Raw genomic sequence first — 23,216 nt, 5'->3', positions numbered from 1 at the left:
CTGTAAAATGGAGCTGATAATGCTATTGCTCTCTACGTCACAGAGTTGTTATGAAGAACATGCTTTATGAACCTTAAAACATCATTAAAAAATGTGAATTCTTATCATCTTGCTTTGGCATCTTGTGTCTGAACTATAAATGACATGTAAAGTGCTTTGAAAACCTTAAAGCATTATATAAGTGTGAGTTGTTATTATGGAGAATTGAGAATTTCGTTTATGGAGAATGACAGGAGCAAATTATGTCTTTCAGTATTTAACAACACCAGACTTTGAGAAATGTCAAATTTCATCAAGCAAGTTGTAATATCTTTTAAGAACAGTGCTGCAGGTCATGGCAGTTTAATTTCCAAGCATTTTGACATGAAGTTATAGTTACATGTTTCTTGAATGCATTCCTAAAGTGTCTGAGAATGGCAGGGAGGGCAATTACTCATTAGCGAAATTAGTTAATTTACTTAATTATTAAGATCTGTTCGGTAGCATGTCTTCGAATTTGACACCCCATTGTATTTCAGATTCCCAAAGAACAGGTGTTTCCTCATGGTGTTATTTGTAATTATTTTACATTAGGATTAGGAAAAGTTGGTTAATATTGATCCATAAGCCAAAAAAGTATTTTTGCTGTGTTGTGGTAGTTACAAGTATAATAAGCCTAAAGTTAACTTTAATATAAATATTTTCCTCTTTCACGTTTTTTAAAATTATCTTTTCTACAGTCACTCAAATCTTCTCTTCCCTCCCCTCCCCTCCCCTCCCCTCCCTTCCCCTTCCCTTCCCTTCCCTTCCCTTCCCTTCCCTTCCCTTCCCTTCCCTTCCCTTCTCTCTTCTTTTCTCCCCTTCCATCTCAAAATCAGTACTGTGTATTAGTTCCATGGAAGAAAAAGGGTAAAGGCTAAAATATTTTTTTTTAAAGTACAGGTAAGTGATTTGCCATGGATCACACCACTAGGAATTATCTGGGGCAGAATTAAACCCAGAACCTCCTATCTCTAGGCTTAGCTCTCAATCCACCGAGACACCCAGCTACCCCTGAAAGAGCTTCTTTAATGAGCCATCAAAAAATGCAGAAACATTTCTAATGTGCTTTTTTACATATATAATTCTTTTTTTTTTTTTTGGCTAGGACTAAATCACAAGATTTCCTACTCATTGGTGAACTCTGCAGATGGTCAGTTTTCTATTGATGAATCATCTGGAATTATTCGATTGGAGAAGCCTTTGGACCGAGAGTTACAGGCGGTGTACAATCTGATTTTGAAGGCTGTAGATCAAGGTCTGCCAAGAAGACTGACTGCTACGGGCACTGTTGTTGTATCTGTTCTGGATATAAATGACAATCCACCTGTGTTCGAATATCGTGAGTATGGAGCTACAGTGCCTGAGGATGTACTCGTTGGAACGGAGGTTCTGCAGGTGTATGCTGCCAGCCGGGACATTGAAGCCAATGCAGAGATCACTTATGCAATCATCAGTGGCAATGAGCATGGGAAATTCAGTATTGATGCCACAACAGGTAACTTGGCACCTGGCTGTTGTTATGCCACAAAATAGTTGGCTTCTTATAGGTTGACCTCTTAAATTATGAGGCACCATTTATGTATTATATAATAGCATGTTATGCATTATAATATTTTTATGACATATATTATTACATATATTATTATATACTATAATATATATTATTACATATATTATTATATACTATAATATAGATATTTTATATAGGCAAGAAAATTCTAAAGAGAGAAGGCACTAAGCTTTTTTTTTTTTTTAGCCTAAGTAGAATTGATAAAAGAGGAAGATTCTTTAAAAATTTTCAATTGTATAAATTAAAAAAAAAACTATGAGAAAAATAATACTGGAGTTAGAGCATTATGTGGTTATAACTTTAGCAAAATTGCTTTTATCAGGGCCAGACGAGTAGAGCTTAATTGAAAAATTTCCCTTCTTAGCTACCTGGTTTTCTCCTTAGAGAACTCGTCCGATAGGTAAATCTGTCCTGCTGGTGAGTCACCAGTTTCATCCTCCATAATCTAAGTTTCTGTAGAAGCCAAGCCACTGTTTCTCCGAGCGATATGGTCCTTTATCATTTAAAGCTTCCGTCTAGCATTTGAAATACTCTGAATCATATTTTCTGGAATGCCTCCAGTCAGGTCAGAGGACATGACTTCAACAGGCATTTAAAACGGGAAGTCTTGAGTTAACCCATCATCTAAAAGTAAATATAATCCTCAGGACACTGCAAAAAGGTGGCCCTGGGAAAACTGAATTTCATTATTCTAGCCATATGATCATTTTTTTTTTAAGTTTAAGAGAACCAAGCAGCCAATCGGCAATACTGTATTCCTGGCACTATGCTAGGCATTAGGAATCAAGGCCAAAAAAGCAAGATAACTTGCACTATCTGGAGAAATAGCACATGCACTGAGAAGTAAATGCAAATGTATACAGAATAAGTACAAACTGATTTCTCAGGTGGCACCAGCAATTAGGGGATAAGGAAAGATTTCATGTGTGTGGTAGCCTTTGAGCCGAGTTTCAAGTTCAGGAGAAGCCTTGTTTCACATTGGATCAGAAGATTTAAAGCCAAAAGGGACCTTAGAGATCATCCTGTCTAATCCTCTTACTTGACAAGTAAGGAAACTGAGTCCTAGAGAAAGGGCAAGCAGGAATCATTTGCTGTCAAGCATTTTCTTTATACCTAGCATTGTGTGAAGTTTTGGGGATACAAACTAAAAAGTGAGACAGGAGAGAGGTCAGCTAGCTGCAAGGTTCTATAGGAAAACCTAAGCATCCTAAGAATTTTCAGTAGAGTGGCCAGCAAGTTCCAAGGGTCTGGAGGGCACGTTGTATGGCAGTGATCAGGGGTTTGAAAGGTGTATAAGGAGGGCACATGATAAGACCTGGAGAGAATCTGTCTTTCCCAGAAGGATGTAGCTGATAATTGGACCTGTGTGAAAAGCCATGTGTCTGCTGCTTAGGATGATGGTCCTGAGAGTCCAGATGGAAGCAGAGATTCTGGACTCCTTTCTGCAGGGATTGATATAATAATAGAAGGGAGTGGAGAAGGAGAGCCAGTGTTCAGCCAAGAATAGATAAAACGGAAAGGATTATTGAAAATAAAGTTGGGACAGAAGACACCTTGCAACACTTAAAACCTAGATGGAGTGTGGGTGGCTTGGGGAAAGGGGAGAAAGAACCCCATCTCTGCTGTAACCCTTTTCTTGAGGTGCAGAGTGGGGGGAAGTAGGATCTCTCCTGACAGTGGGCTTCTTCCTCTCCCTATTGGCTGTGGGCGATCTGAGGTGAGGGAGAGAAGAGGAAGGGTCTCATTTATCTTATAGTTTGTTAAAATCCTCTCAGCTTGGGTACCACCTAGTCCATGAAACCTTTCCCAGTTGCTTCAACTGAAAAGTATTTCTCCTGGAGTTTATATGAAGCCTTTTATGTCATCTTCTCTTGGACATTCATTTGGAGGAATCTGGAAAGGTTTTCTTTCACTTTCATATTTGTATCCCAAGCATCTATCCCAGTATCTGACACGTAGCAGGTTCTTCATAAATCTTTGTTGATTGATTTCAACCTTGCATTTTAGTTATCTGTGGCTGTCTTAATAATTTTGGAACCTCTTCTCACCTCCTTGAAGACTATGTCAGACTCTTTGAGTCTATGCTGACAATAAGTGCTTCTTTTCTTTTAAAAAATACACTTGCCTTCCATTTTGGAATTGATAAAAGTATCAATTCCTAGACAAACGAGTGATAAGGGCTAGGCATTTGGGGTTCAGTGACTTGTCCAGGGCTCATAGATAGCTGACACTAGATTTGTGCTGAGGACTTTCTGTCTCCAGGTCTGGCAGCAAATGTTTCTTAAGCCTTTGTGTATGTGTCAAGCACTGGGCTGAGAAACAGGGACTGATTTTATCCCCCCAATCTTTAGCATGATCTTTGCAGATACTTGGCATTTAAATAGCTTCTATCTGGTCCTGGCTTCTCCAGGTTGATGACTTGCTCCAACCAAATTATCTTTCTTGCTGTATCCCTACCATGACATCCCCCCTTTTTGTAGACTATTACCCTTACCCCAAATCTTCCCCTTCTTTGTTTCTTTCCTTTTGGAATTCCTTTTAGGGGTCCTTCTCTTAAAGAAAGCTTTCCAGATTCCTCCAATTGTCAGAGTTCTTCATCTTTATTTTGTACCTATCCTTTATTTGCTTATGATGTGATATCTCTGAGAACTGCCTCACTTTCATATTTGTATCCCAAGCATCTATCCCACTATCTGACACATAGCAGGCTCTTCATAAATCTTTGTGGATTGATTAATTGTTGCACTGAGTTTTAGAATTAGATATAAGAAGAGTCTGGCAAATAGTTGAAATGGAATGAAGTAGGGGACATCTAGGTGGCTCAGTGGATTGAGAGCCAGGTCCAAAGACATCATCCTCATTTTACAGCTAGGAAAGCTGAGCCTCAAAGATTAAACTCAGGGCTCCTGACTTCTGGGTGACTCGTTAGTTAAGATCTGGGTCAGAAGTGAGGAAGTTCCATCTTCCTGAGTTCACATTTAGCCTCAGACACTTTCTAGCTGGGTGATCCTGGGCAAGTCACTTAACCCCCATTGCCTAGCCCTTACCAGTTTTCTGCCTTGGAACCAATATACAGTATTGATTCTAAGACAAGGTAAGGATTTAAAACTAAATAACTAAATTAATAAATGGAGTGAAGTAAAATTTATGATGAAAATGGAGAAAAGTAGGCAGATAAGAGACAAAGAAGGTCTCTAGAGGAATGTTCCTATCTTCAAAATATTGTATTTGGAAATGGAAAAATTTATATATATATATATGTTGTGAAGACACTAGTTTCTTTAGAGAAGATATAAATGAATATTTTCAGTTTGTTTAGAGACTGTTGAAAAAGTCGCAAACTGAGAGGAAATTATCTCAGTGGAGTAGTGTTGTCCCTTTAATGACTTAAAAATATTTCTATTTAATTTCCTTTACAGGAGCCATATTTGTTATTGACCACTTGGATTATGAAAGTTCTCATGACTATTACCTGACAGTCGAAGCCACTGATGGAGGCACGCCTTCCCTGAGTGATGTTGCGACAGTGAATGTCAACGTCACAGATATCAATGATAACACCCCAGTGTTCAGTCAGGACACGTACACCGCAGTGATCAGTGAAGACGCCATCCTGGAGCAATCCGTTGTCACTGTAGGCATCCTGCTTTGATTCCTCCCTCTCCTCCCTCCATGATTTCCTTTGTTTTTTTTTTTTTCCTTTTTTATGAAATTAACTTGCTTTACAAACCATATGAGGACGTTAAAAATATTATCAGTATAATAACTATATTGTTTAATATATATTTAATATAATATATTAACTAAATTAATTAATATATAACCATTACATTTGATTATTGCAATTCTAAAGAGGGTTATGTTGTTCTCTAGGTTATGGCAGATGATGCTGATGGACCTTTAAACAGTCACATTCACTACTCAATTATAGATGGCAACCAAGGGAATCCATTTACTATTGATCCTGTAAGAGGGGAAATAAAAGTGACTCAACTTTTAGACCGGGAGATGGTAAGAGAAACATTCTTCTTCTTGTTTGTTTATTTTTGTTGTTGTTGTGTAAATTGTGTCAATGGGTAAAAGTCAATTTAAAAAAAATAGACTTGTTGGGTACCAGCTTTGTGCAAGGATCTGTGTTCAGAGTTGGGAAAAGCACCAAGAATTGTCTGTTTTCAGGAGTCTTAGAATCTAGTCAAGGAGAGAAGTTATCAATCCACCAGAAGAAAAATGGTAGTTCTAAGAATTAAATAACAGGTACACACACAAGAAATAGCACAGAATAGTTCATAGTTTCTTGTCAAGTGGCTTGTATAGGTAAAAAGTACTACAAGGAGCAAGGAAGGGGAGATTACTCTCAGATGGAGTGCTTGAGGAAGGCTTCTTAGAGGAAAAAGTATTTGAACTAAGGTTTAAAGGATGATTTGGATTTAGAAAAAGTGAAAATGGAAAAAAAATATTCTAGAGGTGCAAAATTTTATTAGGCTTCATTTGCAACATCAGGGAACTGATGGTTTCCAGAATCATACCTTTCTTAGGCCTATCAGAAGAAAAGTGACAACATTTTCAGACATGGCCAAATGATTTTTTGCTTAACTGTTTGAGAAAAGGTTATATTTCTGGGGAGAGTAAAAGAGGAATCACTGCAGAGTGACAGTGGTGACTGAAAACATTGATAAAATATTTTAAAATTATGTTCAGGAGCTGAGGTAACAATCTATGCATCATATGGCCTCAGAATGATGGACTGGAGTGAGATTGTACCACCACAGGGCTGGAGGCCATCATTCATTTCAAGAAGAAATAAGTCATCCAAAGAAGAATCTAGTGCTGCATCTTTCTCTTTCTTTGGAAACTGGGGGGAAAATAGGTCTTCACTCTTGATTCTTTTCCCAGCTAGTCTTGGGAGCAAAGGTCACAAGGTGGTAATACAGACAAAGCCTAAAACTTCTGGGGTACGGCAGAAGAAGAAATTCTGGGTGAAGTTTAGGAAATACTCATTCCTGTTCAGCTGGTGTCTTATCTAGGGCCAGTTGACTTAAAAAAAGAAGTGAGTTCAAGAGAAGGAGAGTGGACATTGACATAACAAGATTTACTGTCTAAAATTATTCAGTTTTATTGTTTTGTTTAATTCACTATTATGTCAGATAATGTTTTCTACTCCTAAGATTCCGAATACAAAATATTTTGGCTACATTGGGAGTTAATATAGTAAACATAGTAATAGTAAAAATAGTAAAAAATAAACTATGTTTATTTTATGTTATTTATATAGTTATGATATTTTAAAATCTATATAAAATATACATAATATATAAAATAAATATAGTAATATATAATGATAATAAGTTACGGGCTTGCCTAAGAGAATTCTACTAATGTGTATAATGTCTCAGTGAGAAAATAGGAACCTTGTTCCAAATAAATAACTGATAGATGAAATAGCACTTCCTTAACTCCAGAGATTGATTATATCATCAATATATGGGAAAAGATCGTATTCTTGCTCTTTGGCTTTTCCATCTTTTCCATAGACTTGGGAATTAGAGATTGTAGATTCTTCTTGCTCATGAGCTGTTTTTGTCCTCGTTTTCCCAAAGATTTCAGGATACACCCTCACAGTTCAAGCAGCAGATAATGGCAGCCCTCCCAGATTCAACACCACCACTGTGAACATCGATGTTTCAGATGTCAACGACAATGCTCCCGTTTTCTCCAAGGGCAACTATAGCATCATCATCCAGGTAGTCTTCCCAGGAGTCATGATTCAGAATCTGAATCAAAGGAAAAAACATTTTATATTTATGCTCTGTAGATTTTTCTATTTACTTGTCTTCTTCAATAAAATGTAAACCCCTTTGGAGGCAGGATGGTTTTATTCTTTGTGCTTATATCCCCAGCACCTAGCACAGTGCCTGGTACATGGTCAGTGCTTCAAAGGATTTATCATGGTTTTAATATTAATGATAGCATTTACTAAATACTTACCAATTAATAGATTGATATCTAATGGAAGAATGTCATTTGAGATCCAGCTTGGCCACACATACCCCTCCCCAAATGACCACAGAATTATAGACTTGTTCAGAAGCCACTGATCCTGGCTTCATGGCCCAAAGCAGGAGGTGGAGGGTGAGGGGCTATGAGGGAAGGGGAGGTCTCCTTCTAGGGGCCCTCCTCCTTAGCCATCCTTGGCCTCTCTACGCAGCTTTCTTTCCTTTTCTGTCCCAGTGAATGACAGAATAAATTCTCACAGCTACTCTGTTATCTTCTTGTCTTGAAGCAAGAACAGAAGCATCTGTTTGTACTGTTTTTAAAGACTTTGAAGGACATTCCAATCCAACAAGCCATTACTGAACACCCACTGTGTATAAGCATTATTTCAAATTATGCTGTTCTCTCTGGCAGTAAATTCTTTCTTTTGGGGACTGTTTTTTAAAGTTATTCAAAATAAGAAAAAAAATGGGTGTTCTTTATGGACCAAAGCATTTGAATAGCAATATTATTCTGATTTTCACGTGGAATCATTCTGTCATGCATTTATTAAGTACTGACAATGCCAGACACTGTGCTAAGGGTTAAGAACACAGAGAAAGGCAAAGATGATCTTTGCCTTCAAGCAACAGATATTTTCATATAAGTAACTAGGCACAAACAGGATGTATGTATGCCAAGCAGGGGGCACCAACAATGGGCCAGGGAGTGGGGTCAGCTTTCTGTAAAAGGTGGCATTAAACTGCATTTAAAAAAGAATGCCAGAAATGATCAGAGACAGAGACAAGACAACATGACTTGTGCTGCCAGTTAACATTTAATTTATTTGGAAGTAATTACATGTATTTGATTTTTGAAAAATTTGTGTAGGAAAACAAGCCTGTGGGTGTCAGCGTCTTGCAGCTGGTGGTGACAGACAAGGATTCTTCCCATAATGGTCCCCCCTTTTCCTTTTCTATCTTGAGTGGAAATGAAGAGAAAGCATTTGAGGTTAACCAGGATGGAGTTCTTATAACTTCAACGGCCATAAAGAAAAAAGTAAAGGATCATTACTTCCTTCATGTCAAGGTACTGCCTTTAACTGCCTTCAGGGTTGGTTTTTGATGACAGATGTGTTGTTCTTTTAAGAGTTTGGCTGTGTTCCTTCCTGTTATCCCCACGTAACCCCTATCTTTTAGTTAGTTGATGGTCTCCTTGCACTTCAACATAGACCATGAACATTTTCTTACTTTACCAAGATGGTGACTGGAGTTCCTAGATCACTTGTATTCCTATTTTCTCCTGTTCATTTTCACATGACTTTTCATATTTATTTTACAAAGAATTACCTTTTGCAAAAGATGCCTGATTTTCACAGTCCAATTTCTATCTGAAGAGAGCTGCCTTATAAGACCACATTAGAATAAGTACTGTAAAAGAATGTTGATTTTCTTAGGCTGAAATGAAACATGAGAAAACTTGTTGGCATTTGTATAGTACTTTGCGGTTTATATATGTTGCAATATTTTGTATAGATTATCTCATTTGACCCACACAATAATTCTGTAAGGTAGGTTCTATTAGTATTTCCATTTTATAGATGAGAACATTTAGGCTGAAAGATGAAGTGACTTATTCAGGGTCACACAACTGGTAAGTGTCCAAGGTATGATTTGAACCTAGGTCTTACTGATTCCCAAGTTCAGTTCTTAGTCTACTGTACTACTTGACTACCTAGAATCTGTTGAGTTATGGCAGGGGGTTCTTAATGTGGAGTCTGTGCTCTTGTTTTGTCATCCTTTTGATACCTGTATTCCAAGAAAATTAGTTTTCTTTATAAACTTATTTTACTTTATTTTTTGAAAAACATTATTTTGAGAAGAGGTCTGTAGATTTCAGACGATGGCCCAACAAGTAGGAGCTAGGAACCTCTTGGTCTTGGGAAGTTTCTGTTAAAAGTCTTTTAGCAAAAGGCAAAACAACGACTTTTCTTTTCTTTCTTTTTTTTTTTATATAGGTGGCAGACAACGGAAAACCTCAGCTGTCTTCTTTGGCTTATATCGACATTAGGGTTATTGAGGAGAGCATCTATCCCCCTGCCATTTTGCCCCTGGAAATTTTCATTACCACCTTTGGGGAAGAATATTCAGGTGGTGTCATTGGGAAGATCCATGCAACAGACCAAGATGTCTACGACACCTTAACATATAGTCTTGATCCCAAAATGGACAGCCTCTTCTCCGTCTCCAGCACAGGTGGTAAGCTGATAGCCCACAAAAAGCTAGATATGGGACAGTACCTCCTTAATGTCTCGGTCACTGACGGAAAATTTACCACTGTGGCTGACATCATGGTCCACATCAGGCAGATCACCCAAGAAATGCTCAACCACACCATTGCCATCCGCTTTGCCAACCTCACCCCTGAAGAGTTCGTTGGGGACTACTGGCGTAACTTCCAGAGGGCTCTGCGAAATATCCTGGGCATGCGGAGAAATGACATCCAGGTGGTGAGTTTGCAATCCTCGGAACCTCAGTCAAACCTGGATGTTCTCCTGCTTGTGGAGAAATCTGGCAGCGCCCACGTCTCAACCAAAGTTCTCCTGCACAAGATAAACTCCTCCGTGGCTGACATCGAAGAAATCATTGGCGTGAGAATCCTGGAAGTGTTCCACAAGCTGTGTGCGGGTCTGGACTGTCCATCAAAATTCTGTGATGAAAAAGTGACTGTGGATGATAATGTCATGTCAACTCACAGCACTGCCAGGCTGAGCTTCGTCACTCCCCGTCACCACCGGGCAGCTGTGTGTCTCTGTAGAGGTAAGAGTGTCTCTCAGAATCCGTATCACTATTTGGTTTCAGTGTGGAAGGTGGGAGAAGGAAATAACAGAGTTGCCACCGAGCAGCCTCGCGTCTCTGTAGAGATAAGAGAGTGTCTCTCAGATTCAATATCACATGCATTTCTGGGTGGAAAGGTGAGAGCAGGAAATAACAGACTTACCCCTTCCACAGAAATTACTGTAACTAAAAGATTCCTTTATTCCTCTTCTTCCCTGCCCCAGAGGGAAGATGCCCACTAGTTGATCATGGATGTGAAAGCAATCCGTGTCCCGAAGGTACTGAATGTATTGCTGACCCAAAAGAGGAAAAATATACGTGTGTATGCCCAGGTGGCAAATTTGGCCAGTGCCCAGGTGAGATTTCACGTCTTCTATTTCAAAGCCCAAACTTACTCTTAGACACTTTTTTTTTTCCCTCTTGGTTTTCATCTTTGTTTCTTTGTGATTCACAGTTGGTTCATCAGTAACATTTAGTGGGAACAGTTTTGTCAAATACCGTCTAATGGAAAACGAAAACAAATTAGAAATGAAACTCACCATGAGGCTCAGAACCTATTCCACTCATGCCGTTGTCATGTATGCCCGAGGAACAGACTACAGTATTTTAGAGGTACCCGTAAAACTCTTGCCCTAACTTTGGGGTGCTGCACCTTGTATGACACTTGAGAGTCTGAACTCATCTGGTCATTGTGTTCTCTTAACAATAGTAACAGGAATAGTTTGATCTCCCCTGATAAATAGTTCACATCTTCGTTTCTTCTTGCCAGCCCTCTAAGGTATGCAAGAATCACTTTTTGTATTTAATAGAGAAAGAAGCCAAGACCTGGAGAAGTTAATTAACTTGCCTGTGGCCTGCTAGAACTCAGGCCTTCTGACACTATAGCCAATTAAGCTTCAAACGTCTCCTGAATAAAATGAAGCCTTCTCATTATTGGAGCAGTGTGAAGTCTTAAATTTAAGTAGTTTATTAGTGCATACACAAAACATAAAACGACTCTTTACTTTCTTTGCAGTTGGAGATGGTGTGATGTAATTAAGTAAGACTGTATTGTGGCATTCTTTAAAGTGTAAATATTGTTTCTAAGTGATAGCTAGATACTGTTAATGCTCAAACCCCTGCTCTTATTACATGTTAAGCAGAGCATTGTAGCACATGTATGTAGCCCAGAGATGTAGTCATCCCTGCTGCTGGGGAGGCTGAGGATGATGTATTTCTTTTGAGCTCTTGAGCTGGGCATTGTGGCACATGGGGAGGCTGCTGGAGAGGCTGAGGATGGTTTATTCTTTGAGTTTCTGAGCTACAATGGAGCTAAGGCTGATTGGGGATCCTCCCTACCTCAGGCACCAATATGGTGTCACCCCTTGGGGATAAATGGCCACCAAGCTGCTAAGGAAAGGCAAAAATGGAGCGTATTTAAAGCTTCTGTGTTCATTGGTGTGGGGGCTGGGGCTGTGAGGACTTCCTGAACTTCCCAGCTGGCTGAGATCAGGATACCCACTCTAGATGGCTAAAAAATTAAATCTTAAAAAGAATGGAGAATGTATCCTTTACAACTGGACTTAAAGCACAGGGATTCAAACTATTTATCTTAAAGATCCACAGTAATGTCTTTTCTCTTAAAATGTCAATGACCGGTGCTTTTAACACCAGACTGACATGAAAGTTACCTGAAATGTGTACTTTAATTGCAACGATGTACAATTATTGGTTACTTAAAACCTTTCCCACATGAGTAATTTCTTTCTGGTATTTAGAATCCTAAATTCCTTCATTCATCTATTAAGTAAGCATTTATGAAATGCCTTCCTTGGTGGTAGGTCCAGGCATCTATGTGCTTCATCCACAGCACTTCATCACTAGAAAAATATTCCCTTTTTTCCCCCCTGAGTCTCTCTCCCAAATATAAACATCTGAATATTTCCTGTAGAGCCTTGATTGGGGGGAGAGAGAAGACAAGAGCTGAACACTGCAAAAGAACAGCATGAATGTTAATAGTATACTTTCATCACAGATTCACAACGGGAGACTTCAGTACAAATTTGACTGTGGAAGTGGACCTGGAATTGTCTCTGTTCAAAGCATTCAAATAAATGATGGGCAGTGGCACTCCGTGTCCCTGGAAGTGAATGGGAACTATGCGCGGCTCGTCCTGGACAGGGTCCACACGGCCTCAGGAACGGCTCCAGGCACCCTGAAGACGCTGAACCTGGATAACCACGTGTTTTTTGGCGGCCACATTCGTCAGCAAGACACGAGGCCCGGTAGAAGCCATCAAGTCAACAATGGTTTCCGAGGCTGTATGGACTCGATTTATTTGAATGGTCAAGAACTCCCTTTAACCAGCAAACCAAGAAGTTACGCCCACATCGAGGAATATGTTGATGTGTCCCCTGGATGTTTGTTGATGGCCATTGAAGACTGCTCTAGTAGTCCCTGTCAGAATGGAGGCATTTGTAACCCCTCACCTAGTGGAGGTAGGTTTTAGTTTATTTTTTTCATTAAAACTTTACACACGGCGCCCAAACGCACCCTTGAGGGCTAGCCCTTATGCCTTGCCATTTTCTACTTTTTCAGAGGGCTTGCTCTATTAGCCAAATCATGATGGAGTCAGATATTGCCCTTCAGTATAAGAATTCAGATTTTATGGATCTTAGAATTCTTCCTGGCAACTGGACTTAAGAAACAGATGCCGGGCTAACTGCTGAGCATCTGTTGCTAAGTCTCAGCCACATGCCGGGGGAAGGCAGAGGGGACACACTTCAACACCTGCCTTCCAGTATTGAAGACACCAAAGGCATCATTGACCCCAAAATTCCCCCTCCCAAGCCCCAAAACCCTGTGGCCAGGGAAAAGTTGGAAGCGAGCCCACACACTGATACCGGACTCCGGCTTTTCCTTTGGAACGTTGCTGTTAGCAGCCAGCGAGGAACTTCTGACTGCAGCAGTTGCTAAATCCCTTTTGTCGCTGCTGGGGTGCTCCCTGGCTAGTTACGAGGAGCAGAGAATGGGAGGAATGGGTCATTTGGCTTCCTGGGCAACATTTCTGGCCAATAGCCAGAAACCCAAAATAGACTTTGAAAGGACAGTGTTGCAGCACACCTTCTGCTCCCTTTCACCCTGCTCAGAAAAACTAAAATTCTCCATTGTACTAAAAAGAAGGTCATGCTAATGAATTCAAATTCCATGACAATGGACTATTAGACAACCGCATTAAGGATAAAATAGAGCTTATTTATAGTGAATAGAGAGAATTATTTGTTCTCTGTTGAAAAATGAGTTTTAAAAACCAGTTAACTTGAACCATTATTGCTTTCTTAGATATTTTCATGAAAAAATAAAATTTATTCAGTTCAACAAGTAATTTAAGAGTTGGAAAGTCGGGCAGCTGGGTAGCTCAGTAGAGTGAGTCAGGCATAGAGACGGGAGGTCCTAGGTTCAAATCTGGCCTCAGACACTTCCCAGCTATGTGACCCTAGGCAAGTCACTTGACCCCCATTGCCTACCCTTACCACTCTTCCACCTATAAGTCAATACACAGAAGTTAAGGGTTTAAAAAAAAAAGAGTTGGAAAGTCATCCCATACTGGACCCTCTATAGTATTCCTAAGAAGTTGTCATCCTCTTTCTTAAAAGAAATCCAGTATTAATGAACTCACAACCTTTAGAGTGCTGGGTCTGAAATCAGGAAAAACCTGAGCTCAAATCTAGCCAAAGGCTAGACCCTGGGCTATTTGCCTTGTTTTTCTCAACTGTAAAATGAAGATAATAGCACCCACCTCCATGGTTGTTGTGAGAATCAAATGAGATGAAATTTGTACAGCGTTTAGCAGTCTTGAATGTTGTAGGCACTCTATAATAGCTTATTTTCCCACTCCCCCTTGCACCTCCCCATGGCAACCTGTTCACGTTTGTATAGTTCCAATCATAATGACGTTTTCCCTTATATTCCAACAGAAATTCTGCCTCTTTGCACCTTAAGCTCTTGCTCCATAGTGTTCCCTCTGGGGTCAGGGTGATTCCATAGGACAGCTCTTCCCATGCTTGAAATCAGATATCATGTTATTTTATGACTAATCCCCGTTCATTCCATTGATCTTCATAGGATATGTTTTTTAATCTCTTCGCCATAGCTTAGACGTGCTCCAATTTGTCAATATTCTTTCTACTTTGGGGCAACAAGCATTGAATAGAACCCTCCAGATTTGACTCAACCAGGGACAGCCCAGCAGTGTTATCATCTCTCTTCCCTTCCTTTGGACTTTGTTTCTTTATCCACTCTGCATTCAGATTGCAATGAGTTTTTTGCCTGGGTCACAAAATTGATTTATATCAAATTTTCAATCCACTAAAATTATTAGGTTGTGTTTTTTTTAACATAATCTATTGAACCAAGAACATCCAGTAATTTGTTCAATTGTTTTTTTAACCTAAGTCTAGTTCTTTATATTTTTTCTTATTATATCCCAAATCATTAAGATTCTGCTTATAATTGTAACTGGTAAACATCCTTTGGCTTCAGATTCTGCTATCCAACATGTTTCCTTTTTCTGCTAACAAATCTCTTCAGTATGCCACTTATTTGTACCTTTATCAAAGTCATTCAAGAAAATGTCCAATAGCAAAGGGCTAAAGACATGGAAAGGACCTGCCTCCATGTTGACATCAGGCTATTAATAACTACTCTTTGGGTCCTATCATTTAACCAGTTTTGAATCCACCAATTTATTATTTCCCAACCCACATTGATCCATCTTGTCCTCAAGGACTGCTTCAGAGGCTTTATGAAACACTTTTCTAAGCTACAGGTATACTCTGTCAACCAGCATTTTAGTGATCAAAAAATCTAGTAATAGAGTAAAAAGGAATTAGAATTAGTCTGATATGACTTGTTCTAGATCAGTGATTCTCAAAGTGGGCGCTACCGCCCCCTGGTGGGTGCTGCAGCAATACAGGGAAGCGGTGATGGCCACAGGTGCATTTATCTTTCCTATTAATTGCTATTAAAATTAAAAAAAAAAAAACAATTTCCAAGGACCCTAAGTAATATTTTTTCTGGAAAGGGGGCAGTAGGCCAAAAAAAATTGGGAACCACTGTTCTAAATGATCACTGTAATCATTGTTTCTTTTTCTAATCTTCACTAACCATCCCTCTGAAGACATCCATCTCTAATCTTGGGGTCCGTCTTTCTTTCTCCATAATATTTTAAGAAGCATAGAAAGCATATTAGTATTTCTTTTAATACCCTAGGAGATCCTTTATCCAGGCCAACTTGACTTGAATTTATTCAAAGAAATTAATTAACAATAACAACAATGACTAGCATCAAATGGTTTAAGGTTTGTAAAGCACTTTACAAATATTTCATTTTGTCCTAATGACCTTTCTATAAAGTAGGCACAATTATTATCTCCATTTTATAGATGAAACTGAGGCAAACAAGTTAATTGTTTTTCCCAGGGTTGCACAACTAATAATTATTAAAATAATCTAAATTAGCTTAAATTAGTCATTTAAATAATTTATAATGTTATATATGCAAATATATAATATATATCTATTGTCTAGGACATAATATATAATAATATATTATGTGAAATATAAAACTAATTAATTAAAATAACGAATTTTTGAAGACCAGAAAAAACCAACAAATTATAAATTATAGCATAATTTATCTTTTCTTTTTTTTTTGGAACCATGTTATAGGTTATTATTGCAAATGCAGTGCCTTGTACATGGGTACACATTGTGACATCAGTGTGAATCCGTGTGCCTCCAATCCTTGCCTCTATGGTGGGACATGTATTAGAGACAATGGTGACTTTGTCTGCCAGTGCAGGGGCCTGTACACTGGACAGAGGTATGTTTGCTGCTTTTTCCTTGGTAGTTTTAAACCTCTAGCGCTCACTACTACTTTTTGTCACCAGCTATTGAACTCTTAAATTTTCTCCTTTTTTAAATTTTTTTTGCTTGTTTCTATTTTCATTTTGTCCTTCTGCCTTGTTTTTACTTTTTGTTTTTGATCTCCAAACAAACAGCGTTATTTATTTATGTCACTTTTTGATTTCTCAGGTGTCAGCTGAGTCCATATTGTAAAGATGAACCATGTAAAAATGGTGGGACCTGCTTTGACAGCTTGGATGGTGCTATCTGTCAATGTGAAGCTGGTTTTCATGGAGAAAGGTGAATCGAATTGTTTCATTTTACATTTGTATCTTTCCAGATGAACAAATACAGTAAAATCTAGCTGACTTGGGTCATAGAATTTAAGTGTATAGTAATAACCTAGTCAATAATCCTATTAGCATTTACTTTTGTACTAAAGAAAAAATCATTTTGACTAAGCAAATTGAGTTTGCACAATAATTGAACAAACTTGTTGAGGACAGACAGTGCTCATTTTTTTCAGTACATATAATTGATGTGTTATTGGCAGTCAATTCAAATATTTTCAATGAATGGGTCATCCAAACAGATCTAAAAACCTATTTCCTCTGTGTTGATTTTCCATTGACTGTATATATAATAACACTCTTAAGAGTAGGGCTTCAACCTATGAATTCATTAATTTTATAAGATGCTCCCAGTAAGGACATTCACTGCAACTTACCTTACAAGGTTACATAATGTGAAACTCTGAAACATCATAGATGCTCTCTTTTGTTTACAAAGGAAAAAAAGTGATTTCCTTTCAAGAATGAGCTCTCTCTCCCACCAGACACTCCTCTTTCTGGATGGCATTGTATTGACTTAACTCAATAATTTAATAAACATTTGTTAAGCACTTTCTGTGTGCTAGACCTTGTGGGAACAAAGACCAAAATGAAACTGATCCCTAAAAAAATTAAGTAGCATTTAAGTAATGATTCATACCAGAGATAAATAAATCCCAAATGAGTGCATCCGTGTTGTCAAATAAAGGACCTGAAGGTCAAAAAAATAGAGAGTGATCACTTAGGGAAGTTTTCATGGAGAAGAGGAGACTAAAGTGAGCCTGAAGGATAGCTAATGTTCGTTTAAAACATAAAGTAGGGATGAGCACAGTTACAGAGCTGGGAAGAAGCATGTTGTTCACGAAGCAATCAGTTAATCAGTCTGGCAAGAGAAGAGGGTTCATGTAGGTGATCCTGGAGGATGAAGGACCTTGAATGCCACAGTAAAGAAAGTTGGGGCTCTCTTATCTCGGAGGTAACGAGAAATCATTGAGCATTTTGGAACGGGGCTTTGATATTCTTTGATTCAAAGCATTACATTAAGCGGCTCCTTTACCACTTTAAAAAAAAGATAAAAGTCACTTCTAAAGGGAAAAAAATGTTCTCCACCATCTTTCTAATTACCATATTTAGCAAAAAAGAGAGAAAGGACTGAATTTGGGGTTGATTGAAGCATTCAGTGCATTCCTGAAGCTTTTAGAGCAAGAAAACATAATTGAGAGTGACTCTTTTAATGTTTAGATGATTTTATCCTCTGTTACCTTGTTTTTTTTTTTTTTCAAGATAACTTACTCTTATTGCCAAAGCACTTGAAGAGCTATTTTAATCCAAACATTGGAAGTGTTCCAGAGAGAAACATCAGCATGAACAGTCCGAATCTGTGAACATTTATTTGGTTGGCAAACCAAGAAAGTTTATTCAAGCCTTTGAATTTCACATGATCCGGTGAATCCCTAGAATATGAGGAATATGATCTATATAAAAACATTTTTTAAATGGTCTGTAGGATTTAGAGCTAGGAGGACCATAAATATCAGCCAGTCTGGCCCTCCCCTCCTACTTTCCCATTTTATAGGGAATTGAAACCCACTTGTCAAAGTTCAGACAGTTAAGTAGCAATTCTAGGATTTGAACCCAGTTTCTCTGTCACCAAATTTGATTCTCTTTCATTTCACCATTAAGTTTTACACATTATTTTCAACACTGGTGATTTCTTCACACACACACACACACACAAGATATTTAAAAGAAAATAAAAAATAGTTTTCTCCCCTTCCAATAGAACCCTTTCAGGGTTCACTGTCAGGTCTTTCCTTTATCTTCCATTTCTGGATTTACCTTCATTTCAATTGAAAGGGTAGGTTCATCCTATATTTTACATAGTTGGACCTATTTTAGTGAATTGAGAACTAGCTTCAGAGCTTAGGAAACCGGGGTTCAAGTTCCATCTTTTGAAGATAAAGGCTTGATAAGTCACATAACCTTTCATTGCCCCAGGAAAATGACAATAAATTCAAGAGAAATTGTGGATTTGTCTTGATAGAAAAGGGTGTTCCTTATACCACAGTAACACATTCAAACAAACAAACAGATAGCTCTTAACTAAAAACAGGGTTTAAACATGAACTAAATCTCCCTCTTATAACCAGCAGCGTAAATTTTTTTTCTTTCAGGTATTATTCACTTTTTACGTTTAAATCCAATGACTAAGTAAATTAAGGACAAATCACATATTCAGTCTGCAAAGGACCAAAAAATATTATTTTAGAAGTGAATTCTCCAACAAAGGAAGAGTTTTTCCAAAGTTCTACCACTGTTCAAAAGCCTCATGATTTGAGTCATTGGTTTTATGTTTTGGCTTTATTTTTCGGCAGGTGTCAAAGTGATATTGATGAATGTGCTGTTAATCCGTGCCGTAATGGGGCTCTTTGCGAGAACACCCATGGCTCCTATCGCTGTAACTGTAGCCTTGACTATCGAGGAAAACACTGTGAAGACTCACTTCCCAATAAATATGTGTCAACTCCATGGAATATCGGGTTAGCCGAAATAATAGGAATCGTCGTGTTCGTCATAGGCATCTTCCTACTAGTGGGGATATTTATTGTGTGCCGCAAAATGATCCGGAAAAAGAAGAAACACCAAGCAGAACCCGAGGACAAGCATTTGGGACCCACAACAGCTTTCTTACAAAGGCCATATTTTGATTCAAAACTCAATAAGAGCATTTACTCAGACGTACCGCCCCAGGTGCCTGTCCGCCCCATTTCTTACACTCCAAGCATTCCAAGCGACTCCAGGAACAATCTTGACCGAAATTCCTTCGAAGGGTCCGCCATTCCCGAGCACCCTGAGTTTAGCACCTTCAACCCAGATTCCATGCACGGACACCGGAAAGCCGTGGCGGTCTGCAGCGTTGCACCCAATTTGCCTCCCCCACCTCCTTCCAACTCTCCTTCAGACAGTGACTCGATCCAGAAGCCTAACTGGGATTTCGACTATGATAGTAAGAACCCTTTTTTTCCCTGCTAAGAAAATGTCACTGAGAAAAATATTATTTGTAAGCATATGAAAGGTCCAATTAAACCAACAACCCCCTTGCTATTCCACATCGCCCTCTTGTTTCCCAGTGGTGCATTAGCAATGGTTTTCCTTTATCCCTAAAACTTCCATCCCTTCCTCTGAGCTTCCCTGGTTTCCTTTAAGACTCAGCTCAGATCCCACATTCTACATGATGCTTTTCCTGCTTTCCCGTTCATCGGTCCCTCTTCCTTTCCAAGGAAAATTGTTCCTCTGAGATTACCTTCCATTTATGTGGTATTTCTCTTTGTTGGTGCATATTTCCCTTACTAGGCTTCTTGAGAGGAGAGGCTATTTTTTTTTGCCTTTCTTTGCAGCATTTAGAGTGCTGGGCAAATAATGCTTAATATATGTTTATTGCCTGTTTTTGAGGTGGCACCTTAAAGGAAGGGAAAGATTCAGAAATACTGGGATCAGAAAGGAATACATCCCATGGACGGCCTAATGCTTAGGTAGGAAATGAGATGGTTGAGTTTAAGAAAAGGCTGGTAGTCTAATCTGGTTGGTCAAAAAAAAAAAAAAAAGCCTGAGAGGCTAATAATATAAAATAACATAGGAAAGTTAAGGTGATAATAAATTGTAATTGGCCTTAGGTGACAAGCTAAGGAGTTTGTATTTATTTATTGTAAGTTACAAAAAGACACTACAAGTTTTTTCCAGGAAGAGAGGAAGACATTTCATCAGACATTTAGAAGGCACCTACCACATACAGAGTATTACATTTAACATTGAGGGAGATAAAAAGTTTAGATAAGAGACAGTTCCTATCCCCCTAGATAGGAACAGCCTCTCTGTACTTTTTTTCCCCAGTTCAAGTTTATTTGTTAAATTTCTCATGTATTTCCCCCCTTCCTAATATCCCACCTTAGTCATCATTTGATGGAAAATATATGTGTGTATGTGTAAAATTTCTATTCTATAATTTCTATTTATATATCTAATATTAGATATTATATGTAATTATATCTAAAGATTTGTTTATCAGTTCTTTTTCTGGAGGTGGATATTCACAGTTGTTCTTCAAACAATAATTCTGTTGTGCTTTATCTATATTATTTTCTTAGTTCTGCTTCTTTCTCTCTTTGTCATTTCATTTAGATTTTTATTGCATTTTGGGTTTTTTTCCTTAATAAACCCATTAATCATTTCTTACTGCTTAGTAGTATTCTGTCACAGTCATATGTCATAACTCACTTAGCCATTCCTCAGATAATAGGCATCCTCTTAATGTCCAATTCTTTGCCACCTCATACAGTCTAGCCACACTTAAACATAGAATGGGAACTGTACTACTCGCTGGTAGAAAAAGTAAACAGTAAATAAGTTCATTAGAAAAGAGGAGGAAGAACAATGCTACCAAGGTGGTAGCATGTGAGCTGGGCTTTAAAGAATAAAATAGAGTTTCAGCCGGTGGCACCAAGAAGCCAAAGACAGAAGAGCAAAAAGGATGTTCTAGGGAGCAGTTCGGTGTATAGAAAGTGAGACCAAGAGATGGGGGATCCTGACCTTAGATCTGACTTCAGACACTTCTAGCTATGTGACTTAACTCCCATTGCCTAGCCCTTACTACTCTTCTGCCTTAGAATCAATAAGACAAATAAAAAAGTTAATTTTTTTTAATTCTGCATGCTCTAAAAAATATGGTGACTGCATTTTGAACATCTAAATAGATTATTTTTTTTATCAAATTCTTATAAAGCTATGATGGGCTTCTGCTTAATGGGTATCATTCAAGCTACCCTCTCAAATAAAAAAAAACTGACTGGGACTTTTATGTATTTTTATAATAAATAAGCTCTCCTGCATGATTAACACTTAAAACCATCTTTGATTTCACTGGTTAGCTTTCTTGCTCTACTGATGCAGATTATGCCCTTTTCACACCAAAGTAGACAATCTGATTCACTGCTGAAGCCTTAAAATTAATTACCTGATCATGAGTCTCCAACTTTAGCTAGACTAGTCAAGCAATAAACTTAGAACATTTATGTAGGAACTGCTAAAACTTGGGTTTCCCTTGGCAGAGCTTTCAGAAGCCAGGTTCCTAAAAAGCTTCAGGTTCTAATGAAAGAAATGGCAAAATAGGAAGAAAAATATAGAAAAACCTTACCTTTGTGGAGGAACTTCCCCCCACGAGGAGTTTCAAACACCCATTAACTATATTTATTGAATTAAAAAAACAAACAAACCTTTCTTATTCCGGAAAGCTGTCAGAAATGTTGTCTGCTGGGGTTTATTTTGAAGTGGTTCTCTTGAGGTCATGGCTAATCACCCATGGTCTCCCTGTACTTTCCCTCTAGCTAAAGTGGTAGAACTCGAACCCTGTATTTCAAAGAAGCCTCTGGAGGAAAAAGTATCCCATCCTTACAGCGCTCGGGAAAGCCTGTCTGAAGTCCAGTCCCTCAGCTCTTTCCAGTCAGAATCCTGCGATGACAATGGTAAGTAGAATAAGAGTTTTCCACTGTGCTTTAGTTGCTACCATCTCTATTTTTCATTCCTTTTATATTATACATATTTGAATTAGATGACCTTTTTCTTAACACCCTGGAGATCTCATTTAAACAGAGTACCTCTCAGTTTTATGTTAGCTACAAGGAAATTTATAAATCATTCATATTCTATCGGTAATTGGGCTTTAATAATTTGCACATACTTTCTAAGTAAGGTTCTGAAGTTAATACTATTCCTCCCATTCCCAGTAATCCAAGGCTCAATCTTGAGTTATTAGCATGATAGAAAATATTATTCAAGAGCAAAATGCCAGGTTTGTTGTGAGTTGAGTTCATTTCAGCAAACATTCGTTTCAATGACTTCTATAAGCATTGCTCTGTATTTGAAGAAATACAGGGCTTTTCTAAGCCTATTCAGATAACTTGGCTGGATTTATTTATTTATCTCCTCATTAGGAAAAATCCTTCACCCAGAGAGATAATAAATCACCTGTGCCTTCCCATCTGACACCATTCTTCTCCATGCCTGCCTATAAATCATCCTTACAGGAGCTATCCAAGGTGCTGGAGACTTTTACCATAATACTCAGCCTCTCCAAGATCCCCCCTCAGGGTTTGTTAGAGGCTCTAGACTTCGTCAAACTGTGTGTTATCATCTGGGCAATGTGCATTCTTCATCCGCTTGATTCTTCTTGGGTAGATGACAAGCTCTGCTTCTTTCAAATGGCGGAAGGCTATGAGACTTGATGCAGTTAACATAATATGCTCAAAAAGGGGCACCTAGTAGGACCTCCCTGACTCTAGGAAATCCCTTTTCCATTTGAATTAGTCACCAGATATCATGCGTGATACCTTGGACGAACCTGAGTGTCCCTGGTTTGTGCCCTGATTGAAATTAATACCCTAAGGATTGTTGAATAAAGTCATCGCTGCTTATAGTATTCTTGTATGATGTTAATATACATGGCGAACGTTTCATTTGACATGAGCAGCCAAGACTGCACTTTGCTTGGCCAGGTCAGATGTTTTTTTGTGGTCAACAAACAGTAAACACAACAGGTCTCCTTTTTAG

The 23,216-nt window shown here is 38.4% G+C and overlaps 1 protein-coding gene across 1 annotated transcript in view; it reads left to right on the top strand.

The window, feature by feature from the left end:
• FAT1 (FAT atypical cadherin 1) overlaps positions 1-22,663 on the top strand; it is a 139,184-nt gene extending 116,521 nt beyond the window's left edge. Inside the window, exons 13-26 of the mRNA XM_044681654.1 lie at positions 1,127-1,516; positions 5,011-5,225; positions 5,465-5,602; positions 7,189-7,332; positions 8,453-8,650; positions 9,579-10,380; positions 10,623-10,754; positions 10,853-11,010; positions 12,413-12,875; positions 16,108-16,261; positions 16,474-16,584; positions 18,989-19,620; positions 21,995-22,132; positions 22,601-22,663. Of these exons, the coding sequence (XP_044537589.1) occupies positions 1,127-1,516; positions 5,011-5,225; positions 5,465-5,602; positions 7,189-7,332; positions 8,453-8,650; positions 9,579-10,380; positions 10,623-10,754; positions 10,853-11,010; positions 12,413-12,875; positions 16,108-16,261; positions 16,474-16,584; positions 18,989-19,620; positions 21,995-22,132; positions 22,601-22,626 (3,701 nt within the window). The 3' untranslated portion in view covers positions 22,627-22,663. The remainder of the gene's footprint in view (positions 1-1,126; positions 1,517-5,010; positions 5,226-5,464; positions 5,603-7,188; positions 7,333-8,452; positions 8,651-9,578; positions 10,381-10,622; positions 10,755-10,852; positions 11,011-12,412; positions 12,876-16,107; positions 16,262-16,473; positions 16,585-18,988; positions 19,621-21,994; positions 22,133-22,600) is intronic.
• The last annotated feature ends 553 nt before the right edge of the window (positions 22,664-23,216 follow it).

Source organism: Gracilinanus agilis, chromosome 6, assembly GCF_016433145.1.
Source record: "Gracilinanus agilis isolate LMUSP501 chromosome 6, AgileGrace, whole genome shotgun sequence".
NCBI lineage: Eukaryota > Metazoa > Chordata > Mammalia > Didelphimorphia > Didelphidae > Gracilinanus > Gracilinanus agilis.
This window is presented reverse-complemented; position numbering and strand designations above follow the sequence as displayed.